The sequence below is a fragment of the Antechinus flavipes genome, chromosome 2 (assembly GCF_016432865.1).
Source record: "Antechinus flavipes isolate AdamAnt ecotype Samford, QLD, Australia chromosome 2, AdamAnt_v2, whole genome shotgun sequence".
NCBI classification, from domain to species: Eukaryota; Metazoa; Chordata; class Mammalia; order Dasyuromorphia; family Dasyuridae; genus Antechinus; species Antechinus flavipes.
Window position 1 is genome coordinate 353,504,709 of NC_067399.1, and position 15,466 is coordinate 353,520,174.

The following is a 15,466-nucleotide window of genomic DNA, read 5'->3' on the forward strand; positions in this document are numbered from 1 at the left end:
AACAAGCAAAATACTTTTCACATGATAAACCTGAAAAATGTTTCAGAATTTTACATAAGAAGTTTATCAGAATGGACATGGCTCTTTTCAACAATGGGATGATTCAGACCTGTTTCAATGATCTTGTGATGATGACAACCATCTACATCCAGGACTGTGGGAATTGAGGGTGGATTACAAGATAGCATTTTACTTTTTTTGTTGTGGTTTGCTCGAATTTTATTTTCTTTCTCATTTTTTTAATCTGATTTTTCTTGTGCAGAAAGATAATTGAATAAATATGTAATGCCTATTTTATTTAACATATATTTTACCAACAATATTTTAACATATTGGATTATATGCCATCTAGGGGAGAGGGTGGAGGGAAGAAAGGGGAAAATTGGAACACAAGGTTTTTTAAGGATCAATGTTGAAAAAATTATCTGTGCATATGTTTTGAAAATAAAAAACTTCAATTAAAAAACAAAAACAAAAATGTTTGTCAGAAGATTTACACATAACCTTCAAATACTTTATTTCAAAAACACAAGCAAAAACACTGCCAACTTCAGATAGCAGAAACTAGGTACAATGTATTCAGATAATATAAAAAGAATATGCAGTAAGGCATATTTTATAAGTAATAACTTTTATAAGTTAAAAACATTTTATAAGTAATTATGGCAACTTCTACAGGAATTATTGGCATAATATGCATTCCAATGTGTTCTTTACAAGCAATATTTCAAGGAGCAATTATAATCATTCATTTATAAAAACAAAATGTTTAACCCTAAACAATCTAGTGTTCAAGGAGTATGTGGACATTCAGACAAACTGGAATAGGAATATATAATAGAGTAAATCTCACTTTCATGGGAAACTGTTGGCACGCTACTCAAAAAAGGTTTCAAGTTCTTGACATATAGTTTAACTTGGACTTCATGGAGATCACTCAGTAACAGGCCTTCCTTCCCTAATTCCCCAAATTGTTAATGTTCTCTCTCTTCTCTAATTATACCCTATGGAAATGTTGTATCCTCCAATACAATGTAAGCTACTTGAAAGCATTGATGATCTTTGCATCTCCAATGTCTATCATGGAGACGTCCATAGAGCAGACTAAATGTAAAACAGCTTAATGCCTAATTTCAATTACTTAGAAATCAATTATGTACTCTGAAGTTACTTCTCTTCTTCTGCCTGATTTGAGCCATTTTATCATTCATTATCATCCCTACTAGAAAATGGGAAATAAAATTCAAATTCATCAAATTTGGCTAAATTGATAAAAAATCAAAACTTGTTTAAAATCAATTTCATACCATTCATAAATCTAAATTATTTCAGTTAAGAGTTAGCAATCTTTGAAAAGTAGGATACCAAGCTGACAATTCCGATTCTTCTGGCATGCTGAGGTGACTTTCAAAAGAAATGTGACTGAAAACGCATTCTTATAAAGGAAGAGGAGAATACAGCAGTAAGCATTCATAAATGCCATAAGAACATAAGTAGAAAGGGGTTAAGTTACTCAAGAAGTCATTTGGCTTTTAGAGAGAAGTAAACTGAGTCCCAGAAAGGTTAAGTGATTTATCCAAGGACAGGCAAGTAAGAAACAGAGCTGAAACTTAAACCCAGGTCCCCTGGCTTTAAAATTCACCTCTCTCTCTCTGTCCATGTAATTAATAAGAAAATCCTTGCACTCCTATTTCTAGAATCTAATGCATTACCACCTAAGCAGGAGGACAAAAGGAATGCTATATAAGTACATTCTATTGCAGTTGATACAAAATGTACAATAGTAGTCTTGTCACTTCACACAGATTTAAGAGACAACCTTTGATCTTTGCCAAATTACTTAAGACTCAAGAGTTAGTTATGTTTTCTATTTCAAAGCTAACTTACATTTTCTGACACACAGGGTCCCTTAGAATTGAGAGACACACAGGGTCCAATTGCTCCTGAAATCTTTATTTCCCTCGAGGTCTGCAAAAAAGCAAATGATATGCTGAAATGTGGGTAACATTAAACAATATTTAATTTTTTTATTTTACTCTGAGAAAAAATTATCAACTGGCACTTCTATGTAGAGGATTTCTAAAGCATTATCACTGGCCCAAGTTCTACAGTCCTGTATTTTTAACTGTCTACTGGACATCTCCACCAGAATGTACAGCTGACATGATTCATGTATGTCCCAAATCAAACATAAAAGCATGTTGTCTCAAACTTCTCCGTCTTCCTACTTTTCCTCTTTCTATTGATGATGCCACTGTTCTCCTAAGAATATAAGCCTGAAACCTAAGAAATACTTCTAAGTGTTTTTTCACCCCGTATCAAAGTAACTAATGAATCTTATCAATTCTATCTCTATCTCTTTCACCTGGCTACTCCCCTTTACCTATCACAAGTCTTAGGTCTTATTATCTTCTATCAAGATTGTAATAGCTTCCGAATGATATTCTCTCCTCCAATTTAGCCTTCAGAAAGTTGCCAAAGCTAATATTCCTATGCCAATTCTCTTCCTACCTGTCAAACTTGTCCTTTCCAGTTTTCTTTTCAGAACCATTAATCCCTATAAGATGGGGGAATGCCTCTAATTTACAGCTTAGAGTTTTATCCATGACACATTTTTCTTTTCTCTCTACACTCTCATTAGTAGTCCATGAATCTCATGGACTCAACTATTACTTCTCTCTAAATTGTTCCCATATACAGCCTTAGTCTCTCAATGGACTCCATTCCCACATCACCAACCACATACTTGAACAAATCCAATTGGATGCTCCATAAGCACCTTAAATCTAAAACATAATCCATTATGTTTTCTCCAAAATCCTACCCTCTTCCTAATTTCTCTATCATCCCTGCGTGATTCCATGCTCACTCCTATCCCTCATTATTCAATCAGTTGTCTAACTTTACACCCACAAGGAAAAATCTCATTTATCCCCCAATTTTTGTATAATGCTGTTATTTTTGGATTAAGACGCAATCAAATCACATTAGCAATTCATTCACTTGAGAAGTCCAATGGAGTTCAGGGAAGAAGCTAGACCCTTACCACTCTGGTTCAGACTCTTATCACCCTGACTATTGCAACATTCTCCGGAGTCCTCTTCTCCAATCCTCCTGGTACACAGATAATTGCCAAATTTAGATTTCTAAAGCACATCATTTGATCATGTCACCCTTCCACATGACAAATTTTAGTGGCACACTGTTTTCTAAGATCAAATACAAATTCTTCTACTGGATTTAAAAAACTTGTCACAATCTGGCTCCAGTCTACATTTCCAATACATTACTCTGTTAAAAAAATTCTCCATTCTGTCAAAATGGACTGTTTGCTGTTCCTTTTACATTCTGTCTCTAGTGTCTATGATTTGTATAGGCCATAACTCATATTTGGAATACACTACCTCTTTTCCTTCCATCTCAAATAATTCATAGCTTCTTTCAAAATTTACCTTAAGGGCCATCTCCCCCCAAAAGCTTCTCCTAGAAATAGCTGCTCTGGCCCTCCCCTCTGGAAATTATTCACACACACACACACACACACACACACACACACACACACACACACACAAATATACTGTATTTAATTCCTCTAATAAAACATACATAAACACATACATACACACACACACACAAATATACTATATTTAATTCCTCCAATAAAATATATACATACACACATACATACACACACACACACACACACAAATATACTATATTTAATCCCTCCAATAAAATATATACATACACACATACACATACATACACACACATACAAATATACTGCATTTGTGTATCCAATAAAACATATACATACACACACACACACACACACACACACACATAGTATTTAATTCCTCCAATAAAAGTCCTTTAAGAAAAGGGACTGTTTTAGTTTTGTGTATGAATCCAAAGCACCTAGCACAGTATCTGCTGCATTGAATAATAATGTATATGTCTAATTACTTTATTCTCCTGATCAAAAACCACCAGAGGCAGCTCCTCATTGCTTATTAAATACAATGCAAATTCTTCAACCTACTATTCAGGGCCATCCATCAACTGGCTTTAATGTTTCTTCTATTTCATACTATTTGCTTTCAAATTATCTTCAGCCCAGAAAAACCAAATTTTTCATTGTCCTATTCTTATCCTGACCTTTTCTAAATATTATATCTGTGTATACTATTCTCCCATTACTGAATAAAAGCAATCCAGAGTTCTTCCTATTGAAAAATTCCTTCCTTTAAAGACCATACTCAGGAATTGCCTCTCCAGTGAAAGCTTCTTTGACCTCTCCCAACCAAAAACAATTTCTCATTTAAGTTTCTCATTTTATTACTTTGGTTCTCTTTTCTCTACTTACCAAGTTCTAACTTATACCATAGATTTTTGTATATATAACTTATTATTATTAGATTTTAGTCTATTTGCCATCAGGGGCTGTGTCATTTACATCTTTATTCTGTAGTGTCGAGCATGATGTCAGATTGCCATAAAGACATAGTATAAAACTACAGAAATATCGTTATCTTGAGTCTTGCATTCAGTTCAGGGCACTACAATTTAGAAAGTACATTAATAAATTAAAAAGCATATCCAGTTAGGATAATCACTCCCTCTGAGATTAATCTGTCATATGTATCTGAAGGACTGTAATGTGGAAAAGAAGTTAGACTTGTTCATCTTAGCTTTATAAGGTAGAATTATAACAATGAATGAGTTCGAGAAAAGTAGATTTGGGGTCAAAGCAAAGAAAAATTCCCTTAATATGTAATTATGTTTTTAATGAGAGATTTTTTTAAACAATTTCTAAAATCCCTCTAGAGTAATAAATTTGGAATTTTTTTCAAATTATATACTTTTTTAAAAAATGATATTTCAAAATAGTATGTTATCCTTTCCACAATGCAAGGGTTAAGTAGGCAAACTAGAAAATCTATGTGAAATTTTTGGGCCTTCCTTTCCTATCAGAGAATCACTGTGATATACATAATAAATAAAATACATTGACATTATAAAATAATTTTGATATTTATCATATACTATACATACATTTTATGCATTTCTGAGCTTCTGAATGTTTTTTGTGTAGTCTGCTGGACTTTGTGTATCATCTATAACTTCTGCAAAAACTTCCCAAAAATTCCCATTTAATTTCTTATATCAACCCATCATATGTCAAACTACAGCCCGCAGGCCAGATGCAGCAGCTAAGGACATTTATCTCCCTCACCCAGGGCAATGAAGTTTCTTTATTTAAAGGCCCACAAAACAAAGTTTTTGTTTTTACTATAGTCCGGGCCCCCTATTTAAAAAGTTTGAGGACCCCTGGAAACCATGATGGAGAAAAGTCATAATGTGGAAGAGGTAACTTTATCAATCAGATTCCTTTCTTGGAAACATATGTATATTTCTTCAGTTTTCATTCTTACCTTTATTTCTAGTACAATATTGAATAATGGGCATCCTTATTGTACCCCTGTTCTTACTGTAAATGCTTCTAGCTTATCCCCATTATATATAATGTTTGCTGGTGGTTTTAGCTTACCTTTATTTCTAATGTGCCTCCAAAGCCCATTTTAAATTGTCCTTGCATATCTTTGGTAAAGACTCTTTGAAAGGTCTGCTTGAATAAGGAAGTATTGAAAGAATCTCCCATTACCATGTAACCTCTGAGTGAAAAGACCAAAAAAGCACTATAAGAAGCATATTTACTGAAACAACATATGCCATAATTGAATGAAATTATAAAAGTTCAGGATTCACCTTAAAAACAAAAGATTAAATTACTATTCACTAACTTATACACTATAAAACAAAAAGGACTTTAGATATTATTTAGCCTAAAGCTTCCATTTTACAGATGAGCAAGCTGAGAACCAGAATCTCTTATACTTTTTCTAAAATATGTATTTTTAAAGAATATAGTCACCAAACAAATAAGGCAGTCAATCAATAAACATTCCTTAAATACCCTCTATATGTCAGGCACTATACTAAGTGTAAACAAGTATTATACAATGTATTAAAGTAGGTCTTTGGAGAGTTCATCAAAACAAAGGTGATAAATACAAAAAAAAAATCTTTTTTAAGCTTCAGTTTTGGAAATACCATCTGTCTTTAGAAGTATCATCATTAATTATCCTAACAAAAATGATTGCAGTTTAAATTTATATACATTATTTTGAGCTTTACAAAGTTCTTTCTTCAAACAACATAATGAAGCAAACAGTAAAAATATATCCCAATTTTAAAGATAAAACTGAGTGGAGCAGCTAGGTGGCACAGTGGATAGAGCACCAACCCTGACATCAGGAAGAGCTGAGTTCAAATCTGATCTCAGCCACTTAACACTTCCTGTGTGACCTTGGGCAAATCATTTAACCCCAATTGCCTCAGCAAAAAAAAAAAAAAAAAAAAAAAAGACATCATCCAAGATAAGGAAACTGAAGCTCATAGAATTGTCCAAAGTCCCAGAGCTATTAAGAGTTAGAGAAAAGGATATGAACACAGATTATCTGATATCATGTCCAGCACTCTTTGTACTTACTGTATGATAGTGCTCAGATAATAGTAAAGAGTAACTACTATTAAGACCAACTAACTGATTTAAGAGAAGATGCTAGCCTTGTTTACTAACATTAATAAATGAGACTTATATTTCATATAACTGACCAAAAAAAAATCAGGTGGGCCATATGATGAGTTCAAGGATAACAGAATAGATAAGCAGAAGTTGGAATGTAACAAGTCTTAAATTTCACATGAATAAATAACTGATCAAATATAGCTAAATATCAATAAGTAAAAATCAATGCAGAATAAACAATTATTCTTGACAACAGAAGGCTGAATTGGCAATTCGTGAACTTACTGACTGCTCGCTCCTTTGCACATTAGCTAGCATTTGGTATTTAGTTAAAACAAAAATTTCCTAACTATAATATTGTCTTAAAGGCAATTTCTCTTCTTATGTAGTTATAATCCCTAAAAGATTTCTGGTGCTTAAAAAAGTTACCAAATTACCTATCAGTTTCTTTATTTATAAAAGGAGGCAGTTTCACTAGATGATCACTAAAGTATTTTCCAGTTCTAAATTCTATGACTCTACTACAAATGACTTCTATTTTATAACAATTTTTAAAACTGCATACATTAATGCGTACATTAAATGTGTAGACATTGATGAAAATAAAGAAGACTGTTAAAATTTAAAACTATGTGAACTTCTAAATCTTGTAATTTTTTTTTAAATTATAGCCATCCATAGACAAGTCCAAACATCTTCGGAGGATCAGAGGATCATCAACATTCCCACCAGCAAAACTGGGATAACAACACTTGTAATAATTTATATCAAAGAATTAAAATTGAATGATTTAAGCATGTTAAGTGCTTTATACCCTTTCAAGTACCACAAAAAAAATCAGCATAAATGGGTATAACAAAGGTAGGGAAAGAGTAGAGAAGATCATAATGATGATAGTTAACATTTAATGCTTGTAAAGTACTTTATATGTTATCTCCCTTACTCCTCACAACAATCCAGTAAGGAAAATGCCTTTACAATCACATTTTCACAAATAAAGAAACTGAGACTGAGAGAAATTAAATGACTTGCCCAGTGGCACACAGCTACTAAGTATTTGAGACAGGATTTTAACTGGCTCTCCTGAAGCTCAGTGAAACAGTCTATTCACTATACTACTTGGCTACCTCTAGATAAAGTGCTGGTCTTAGAGCTGGAAGCCATGAAGACCTGGGTTCAAACCCATTATCTCTGACATAGGCTGTGAACCTAGGCAAAGCATTTAACCGTAAGTGTTCAGACAACTCTCTTAGAAAATGACAACCTGCTTTGGAGTCTCTTGTATTAATAAAATTACAGGTCAAAATCATTATCTCTATTCCTATGACAAAAACTATTCAGTCTACTGTTGTAGATAACACAATGTTGCTTCTATCAAGTCCCAGAATTTTGTTATGCCTCCTAGACAAAATATGCAATCTCTCTAAAGAGTTTTAGCCTTTTATCCACACAGGAAAAATCAAATGGATGGACACTATCTGCTCATTATATGAAAAGAGTTACTCAGTTAGATGAAAAGAACATGTCCATCATGTAACTTAGGTAGACAAGTTAGGCACAGGATTAACCAAGAAAAGGAGAGTAAGATGGATTAGCTTTAATCACAAAATGTTTTGTAATTTCTATGTATGAATATGTATGTATGAGTCATAGAACCATACAATACCCAAAGAACTAACAGTAAGTATCATACAAGAACAATGGAGAGATACTTCAATGAAAATGAGCACATGGTAAAACATAACAAATAAAGAAATACTCCCCCAAAGGAAAAAAAAAGACAAGAGGAAAGAATGCCATCAAAAAATGTATAATAATTTTTTAAATGAGCTTGTCACATGGCAAAAACAAGCAATAACTAATGGATTATCTATGTGCTCTAATGTTATCCTTGAGAAATGTTAAGTAGACTCATGCAAGTCTCAAGTAATGCAAAAAGGGCAGGTTAAAATTAGTTTCAATCCACACCACTGAAAAGAACATCTATATCAATGAAATTACAAATTCATGTAAACACATAAACAGCTAACAATGAACACCTATCGAAACAGTATAAGAACTTTTTTAAAACTAGAAAAGATCTGAGAAATAAACATTTTAATTATAAGAAAATTTTAGCCCAGGGAGGTTTAATGTGAACAATCAAACTGCAGCTAGTTGTAACAAATATTCTGACAGCCTACATAGGACCATTTGGGGTTGGAGTCACAGATTATATAAGCCAAATTTTGAAAGAGTGTCTCCTAAGATTAGTAAGAAAATAATTATACAACATAAAATGACAAGTAAATAGCGCAGTAGACATACTTTTACCATTTTATTGTTCTATGGAGATTAATTGTTTAGTTTTCTTATTTTTAATTGAACTATTTATATTTTTATTACAAAATATAAGTACATACAGTCCTGATCTAATATTATGAAATATTTTAAATCAAATTCTATTATACCCAATTATTTCTATGTCTAGGATACATCTCCAAAGCTACCTAGTTATCACTACCAAAAAAATTGAAACTGACTTGCAATAACTGATAACAGAAAAACCTTAGAACTTAGATTAAAACTCTTAGCTGAAATTCAAGTTAAGAATTATATGAAAATTCAAATAAAATAAATGGAGAAAGGTCATAATTAGTTTTCTTCCAAAAGACTTCTATAACTTGTTTTTTTGGCTCACTTCCATTATTTCAAGACTCTACAGTGGGTTTCAGATTCTAGATACATACCCAGTGAGATTAGGACAGCACTTCATTTCCAAAAGACCAGTCTGATCCAGTGCACATGCATAAATATCAATAACATGACCAGTTGTAGCAGCTCGATTAGCCAAAGCTTCAAAATGCTAAAGACAAAATTTTAAAAAATTTAATCAAAACAGTATATATAGTCATATATATATCTGTGTATATTATATTCAAAGCCTGGGCAAAATGTGGATAGTGTGACATGGAACAAAAGCATTGGATTGGGAATCAGAGGATCTAGGTTCAAAAAAATTCATCTGTCACTTAGGACCCATGGGACCTTGAATAAATCAAAAAACTTCTCTGGGATCTAGTTTTCTAGTATGTAAAATGAGAAGGCTGGACTATATGGCTTCTAGGGTCCTTCGTAACTTTAAACTTATGATTCTATGAAAATTCAGGCAGTGTATCAGAGATATGTTTTTTGCATTTGATATAATTTTTACTTCCATAAATATATTATAAAATATTATGATCATTTCTGTAACTCCAATTTACTTTTCACATAGAGCCTTCTATGATAAAATCTAAATGGTGGAGTAAAAAAAGCATTGAAATATATTACTTGAGTTCTGGTCCCAATTCTGTTTCATCAACCATAAAATGAGGCTGAATTAATCTGTGAGATCCCTTTTGGTTTAAAGATTCTAAATCTTAACTGGAAAGAATCCAGGGGTTGAGACAGGTTTAATGGGAGGCAGCTAGATGGCACAGAAGATGCAGTGTAAGGCCTGGAGTCAGGAATTCTCATCTTCCTGGTTCAAATCCAGCCTCAGATATTTACTAGCCATGTGATCCTGGGCAAGTCACTTAAATCCTATTTGCCTCTCTTTCATCATCTGTAAAATGACTTGGAAAAGCAAATGGATCATCTGAAGGTGAACACAAGTGAAAAATAACTGACCACCAAAGAGAAGCAAAATAACTGGTATTTTAAGGCATAGCAGAAAGCAAATAATACGTCCACTTTAGTCTATTTTACCTGCAGCAAAGAATAACTGGATCCAATGAGAGGCAAAAGAGTTATCAAAATTTGTCAAAAACAAGGGAGAAATTCTGAGACAGAAAATGTGGAGCAGGTCAGGTTCTAGAGAAGGGCGAGCAGGCAAGCAGGTAAAACAGGCTCAGAAGCAAAAGCACAGTCAGAAAGAAATGAAACTGTTCAAGTTTCTGCAAGTATAGATACAGGAGCAATTTAAAAAGAGCTTCTTTCCCAATCAGTATCTGATATCAATGTCAAAGTAAAATGTAAAGTAAATGGAAGATGAATTAAATGCAGCTTTTTCTAATTTAAAAATAAAGTATTTCCCACTCTACTTTTAAGTGTTTCCATTAGAGGAAACTGCTAAAGAATCTTATTAGTAACTAAAGAACATAAACTTCTATGAGCTAACATTTTTCTGCTCCGCCTTCAGATTGTTATTAACACAAAGAAAAAAGTCTTTATTACAAGTTCTAGAAATGCAACAGCTAAGCACTCTAAAGGATTTGATAAATTCAAAATCTTATATTAATAATATTAACATGCACTAGTGTCAAATACAAGTTATAAAGATTTTGAATTTCTGATTTCCACTTAAATATTTATATAACAACCATAGAAATATATGTGTATATATATACATATACACATTATTGTGGGCATTATTTTAAAATATTAACTTAAATATGAAGCTTTCTTTCCACATTCTGGGATAACACTAGAAAAACTATTCCTTCTCCTTCCAGTTAAAATAATCATCAAATTTAGAAGAAATCTAATACCAATGTTTTCCTAAATTCCTAGATTGCAGTGATCAGCCCTGAGAATTTTGAATGTTATTAAATTTGGGTATGAGGTCTTCTGGTTTAAATGGCTAATATGAAAAGTCAAACAAAAGCCCTATTTTCCAGAAAAGAGGTAGAAACAACAACAAATTAAATAATTCTCAAGAAATCCAGAGTAAACACTTCTATTCAGTCAAATACTGAACAAAAAGACAGTCAGAACCTACAGTCTCTCCATCAGAGAAGCCAACATGAGCTCATGTAAATAAGCCAAAAGCCTGGAGACACTAAATTATAGACCCTCCAGGGACAGTTCAAACCTTCAGTGTTCTGTGCTCAAGGTTCTGATAGTAGTGAGTATCCAAGGTAAAAGCAAGCACTTAGACATTCAGACCCAGAAGGGCTGGAGATCTTCCACTTTTCTCTAATAAGTTTATTTTTTCTAAATTAGAAACCTTTTGTTGTTTTTCTACCACTTTAGTCAGCACCTTGTACCCACAATTAACAACTTCACTTTAATTCCCAATTTCTTTAATTTAATTAATTTACTTTAATTCCAGATTCCCAGTCTTTCTTCCCTTCTATAATCAACCTACCTTTCTTACCTCCTCACCATCCCTACATGTATCAAGCCTTCTTATTTATGCCTCTTTGTGTTCCTTATGACATTAAAGGTTCTAAAACATCAAGTATAAGTTCCCTTTTCCAAACAATTTATTTTCTTTGTATAACTTACCCTTTGTCCTTTTTTTTTTTTTTAATTATGTTCTCCCTTAAAAATATCAATTCATGTGGAAAGTAATGAAGATAGAAACATTGCCTCGTAGTGGACATTGCAATTTTACCCTCTGCCCTCACCATGATCATTTCTCCATCTGTTATGCACTCACCTGCTGGAATCCATGCCCTCCTTCTTTTCTCTCCTCTCCTCAACCATTTCTAGATGCTTGATTTCCCCTGCATCAAATCCTGGCAAATAAGACCCATTCTGAGATCCCCATTTTCCTTTACATAATATCTTCCTCCCATAGGAATGTTCAGTGGCACCCCCTCCTAAGCCACTGTCCCAATTCTTAGGTAGACCTTTTGCTGAAAGATCACAAAAGTTAGCTTTTCTTTGTTGTATTACTGTAAACTTGTTTAGCTTACATTACACATTCAAAATCCTTCATAATCTGACTTGCTCCTACCTGCCAATCTTGTTTTTTATCTTGTTATCTTGTATTCTTATTTCCTACCATGACAATTACCAAACATAACCACGAATGTGAGTAGGATGAACTCAATTTTAAGACAGAAGAAGAAAACAGAATGAACTAGAAAGTAGATCCAACAAGATGTTTTACAAGACGTCTATCTGAAACACCAAAATTCAGATAGATTAAGGAGTTACAATAAAATTTATTATTAAATGCAACTAACAATGCAATTAAAATTTATTATTCGGGAGAATTCCAAGAAGCAAAGATAGCAATCATGATGTCACACAGGCAACAATAAAAATAAAACATGATTAAAAGAGAAGCAGAGAAATATTGTACTTAATAAACAAATAATGAAATCAATTAGATGAGATTACATCAGTACTTACTATATATGCAACCAATGACCTAGCCTATAAGTACTTAAAGAAGTTTAAAAAATTATAGGGAAATGTGCCCTTTTGGAACTTTTTAAAGAAAAAATAATAATAAAATACCAAAGAACCAAAGTAAAATTATGGATAAGTTATAAAAAAAAAAAAAAAAAAAAACTAGCTATGATAACTCTCTGGCAATTACTGCACTTGAACAGAAAGAAAAGTAGATATTTCTCAGCTGTAGATGACACCTTTATAAAAATTGACCATGTGCTATGGAATAAAAACCTAACACTCAGAAATATCAAGCACTGTCTTTACTGAACATTACATAATAAAAATTAAAACCAACAAAGAGCTTTTGCAAAAAGGCTTCTAACTACAATGGAAACTATTTAATCCTAAATAGTGAGACAAATAACCAATCAAAGAAAAAATAAATAATTTTATCAACAAAATGATTACAAAATGACTACATGCCAAAACTTTGGGATCCAAATGCATAGGGGTAACCCAATGGATAGAGAACACAAGGCCTGGAGACAGGAAGATCTAAATTCAAATTCAGGTATTTATTAGCTCCGTGATGTCCTGAGTAAATTACTTAATCACTACCTGCCTCAGTTTCCCAATCTGTGAAATAGGGATTAATAACAGCACCAACTTCCCAGGATTAATGATGAAAATCAAATGAGTAAATGTGTGTTACGTGCTTAGCATACTACCTGGCAAATAGGCACTTCATAAATCCTTATTTGTTGTTTGTGGCAGCCTTTTTTGTAGTGGCTAGAAGCTGGAAAATGAATGGATGCCCATCAATTGGAGAATGGTTGAGTAAATTGTGGTATATGAACATTATGGAATATTATTGTTCTGTAAGGAATGACCAGCAGGATGAACACAGAGAGGACTGGCAAGACTTACATGAACTAATGCTAAGTGAAATGAGCAGAACCAGGAGATCATTATATACCTCAACAATGATACTGTTTGAGGATGTATTCTGATGGAAGTGGATCTCTTCAATAAAGAGAGCTAATTCCGTTTCAATTGATCAAAGATTGGCAGAAGCAGCTACACCAAAAGAAAGAACACTGGGAGATGAATATAAACTGCTTGCATTTTTGTTTTTCTTCCCGGATTATTTGTACCTTCTGAATTCAATTCTTCCTGTGCAACAAGAAAACTGTTAGGTTCTGCACACGTATATTGTATCCAGGATATACTGTAACCTATTCAACATGTAAAGGATTGCTTGCCATCTGGGGGAGGGGGTGGAGGGAGGGAGGGGAAAAATCGGAACAGAAGTGAATGCAAGGGATAATGTTGTAAAAAATTACCGTGGCATGAGTTCTATCAATAAAAAGTTATTTAAAATAAAGAAAGAAAGAAAGAAAGAAAAGAAAAAAAGAAAGAAAGAAAATTCCATTCAAAAATAAATAAATAAATAAATCCTTATTTGTTTCCTTATTATGTAGCATTTCTAAATTTCTATGCCAGCAAAACCCCGCAGGAAAGGACAGGAAAATAAATTTCATTCAAAATAGATATAGAACACAGGAGTCCAAATAAAGACAACCCTCAATAATTGAAAAGATATTTACTGTTCATGATTGATGTATCAATATAATAAAATAGTATTATGTAAATTGATTTATTTATTCAGTGTTATAACAATGAAACTTCAAAAGGATCATTTTATAGAGTTGGTAAAATGGGGGGGGGGGAAGTATTCTTGGCATTCTCAAAGAAAATCATGAAAAAAAGAGAGAAGAGTATGCTGTTGGAGATCTGTAACTATTCTACAAGACAATAATTATCAAAACTATTAGAATAATAATAATATACAACATACAAAAAAACAATGAAAATAGCAATATATGGGTCAAATAAACCCTAAGGCTCCTAGGCACTGGTATAAGGATTCAATATTCAATAAAAACTACAAGGAAAACTTGAAAGTAACATGGCAGGATTTAGGGTAAGACCAACATCTCACACCAGAATATCACAGTAAGCTCTAAATTATAGGACCTAAATATAAAAAGTCACATCACAAACAATCAAAGAAGAAGAGATGAGATTGGCTAAGATGACAGAAAAAGATGTGACAAATATTGGAGGATATGTGGGAAAAGTGGGACACAATACATTTTTAGTGGCTGTTGTGAAGTGACCCAACCATTCTGAAGAGCAATTTGGAACTATGCCCAAAGGACTTCAAATTGTGCATACCCTTTGATCCAGCAGTGTTTCTACTGGACTTATATCCCAAAGTGAGCTTAAAGGCGGGAAATGGACCCATATGTGCAAAAACATTTGTGGCAGCTCTTTTTGTAGTGGCAAGAAACTGGAAAACTGAATGGATGCCCATCAATTGCAGAATGGCTGAATAGATTGTGGTTTATGAATGTTATGGAATATTATTGTTCTCTAAGAAACAATCAGCAGGATAATTTCAGAGAGACCTGGAGAGACTTACATGAACTGATGCTAAGTGAAATGAGCAGAATCAGGAGATCATTGTACATGTTGCAAAAAGATGATTATACAATGATCAATTATGATGGATGTGGCTCTTCTCAACAATGAGATGATTTAGGCTAGTTACAATGATTGTGTGATGAAGAGAGCCATCTACACTCAGAGAGAGGACTGTGGGAACTAAGTGTGGATCACAACATAGCAGTTTCACTCTTTTTATTGTTATTTGCTTTCATTTTATTATCTTTCTCATTTTGTTCCTTTTTGATTCGATTTTTTTGTGCAGCATGATAATTA

The 15,466-nt window shown here is 32.9% G+C and overlaps 1 protein-coding gene across 1 annotated transcript in view; it reads right to left on the reverse strand.

The window, feature by feature from the left end:
- SEC23A (SEC23 homolog A, COPII coat complex component) overlaps positions 1-15,466 on the reverse strand; it is an 88,888-nt gene that overhangs the window by 47,370 nt on the left and 26,052 nt on the right. Inside the window, exons 9-11 of the mRNA XM_051978066.1 lie at positions 9,322-9,437; positions 5,552-5,675; positions 1,888-1,968 (exon numbers count right to left, since the gene is read on the reverse strand). Coding sequence (XP_051834026.1) covers positions 1,888-1,968; positions 5,552-5,675; positions 9,322-9,437 — 321 coding nt within the window. The remainder of the gene's footprint in view (positions 1-1,887; positions 1,969-5,551; positions 5,676-9,321; positions 9,438-15,466) is intronic.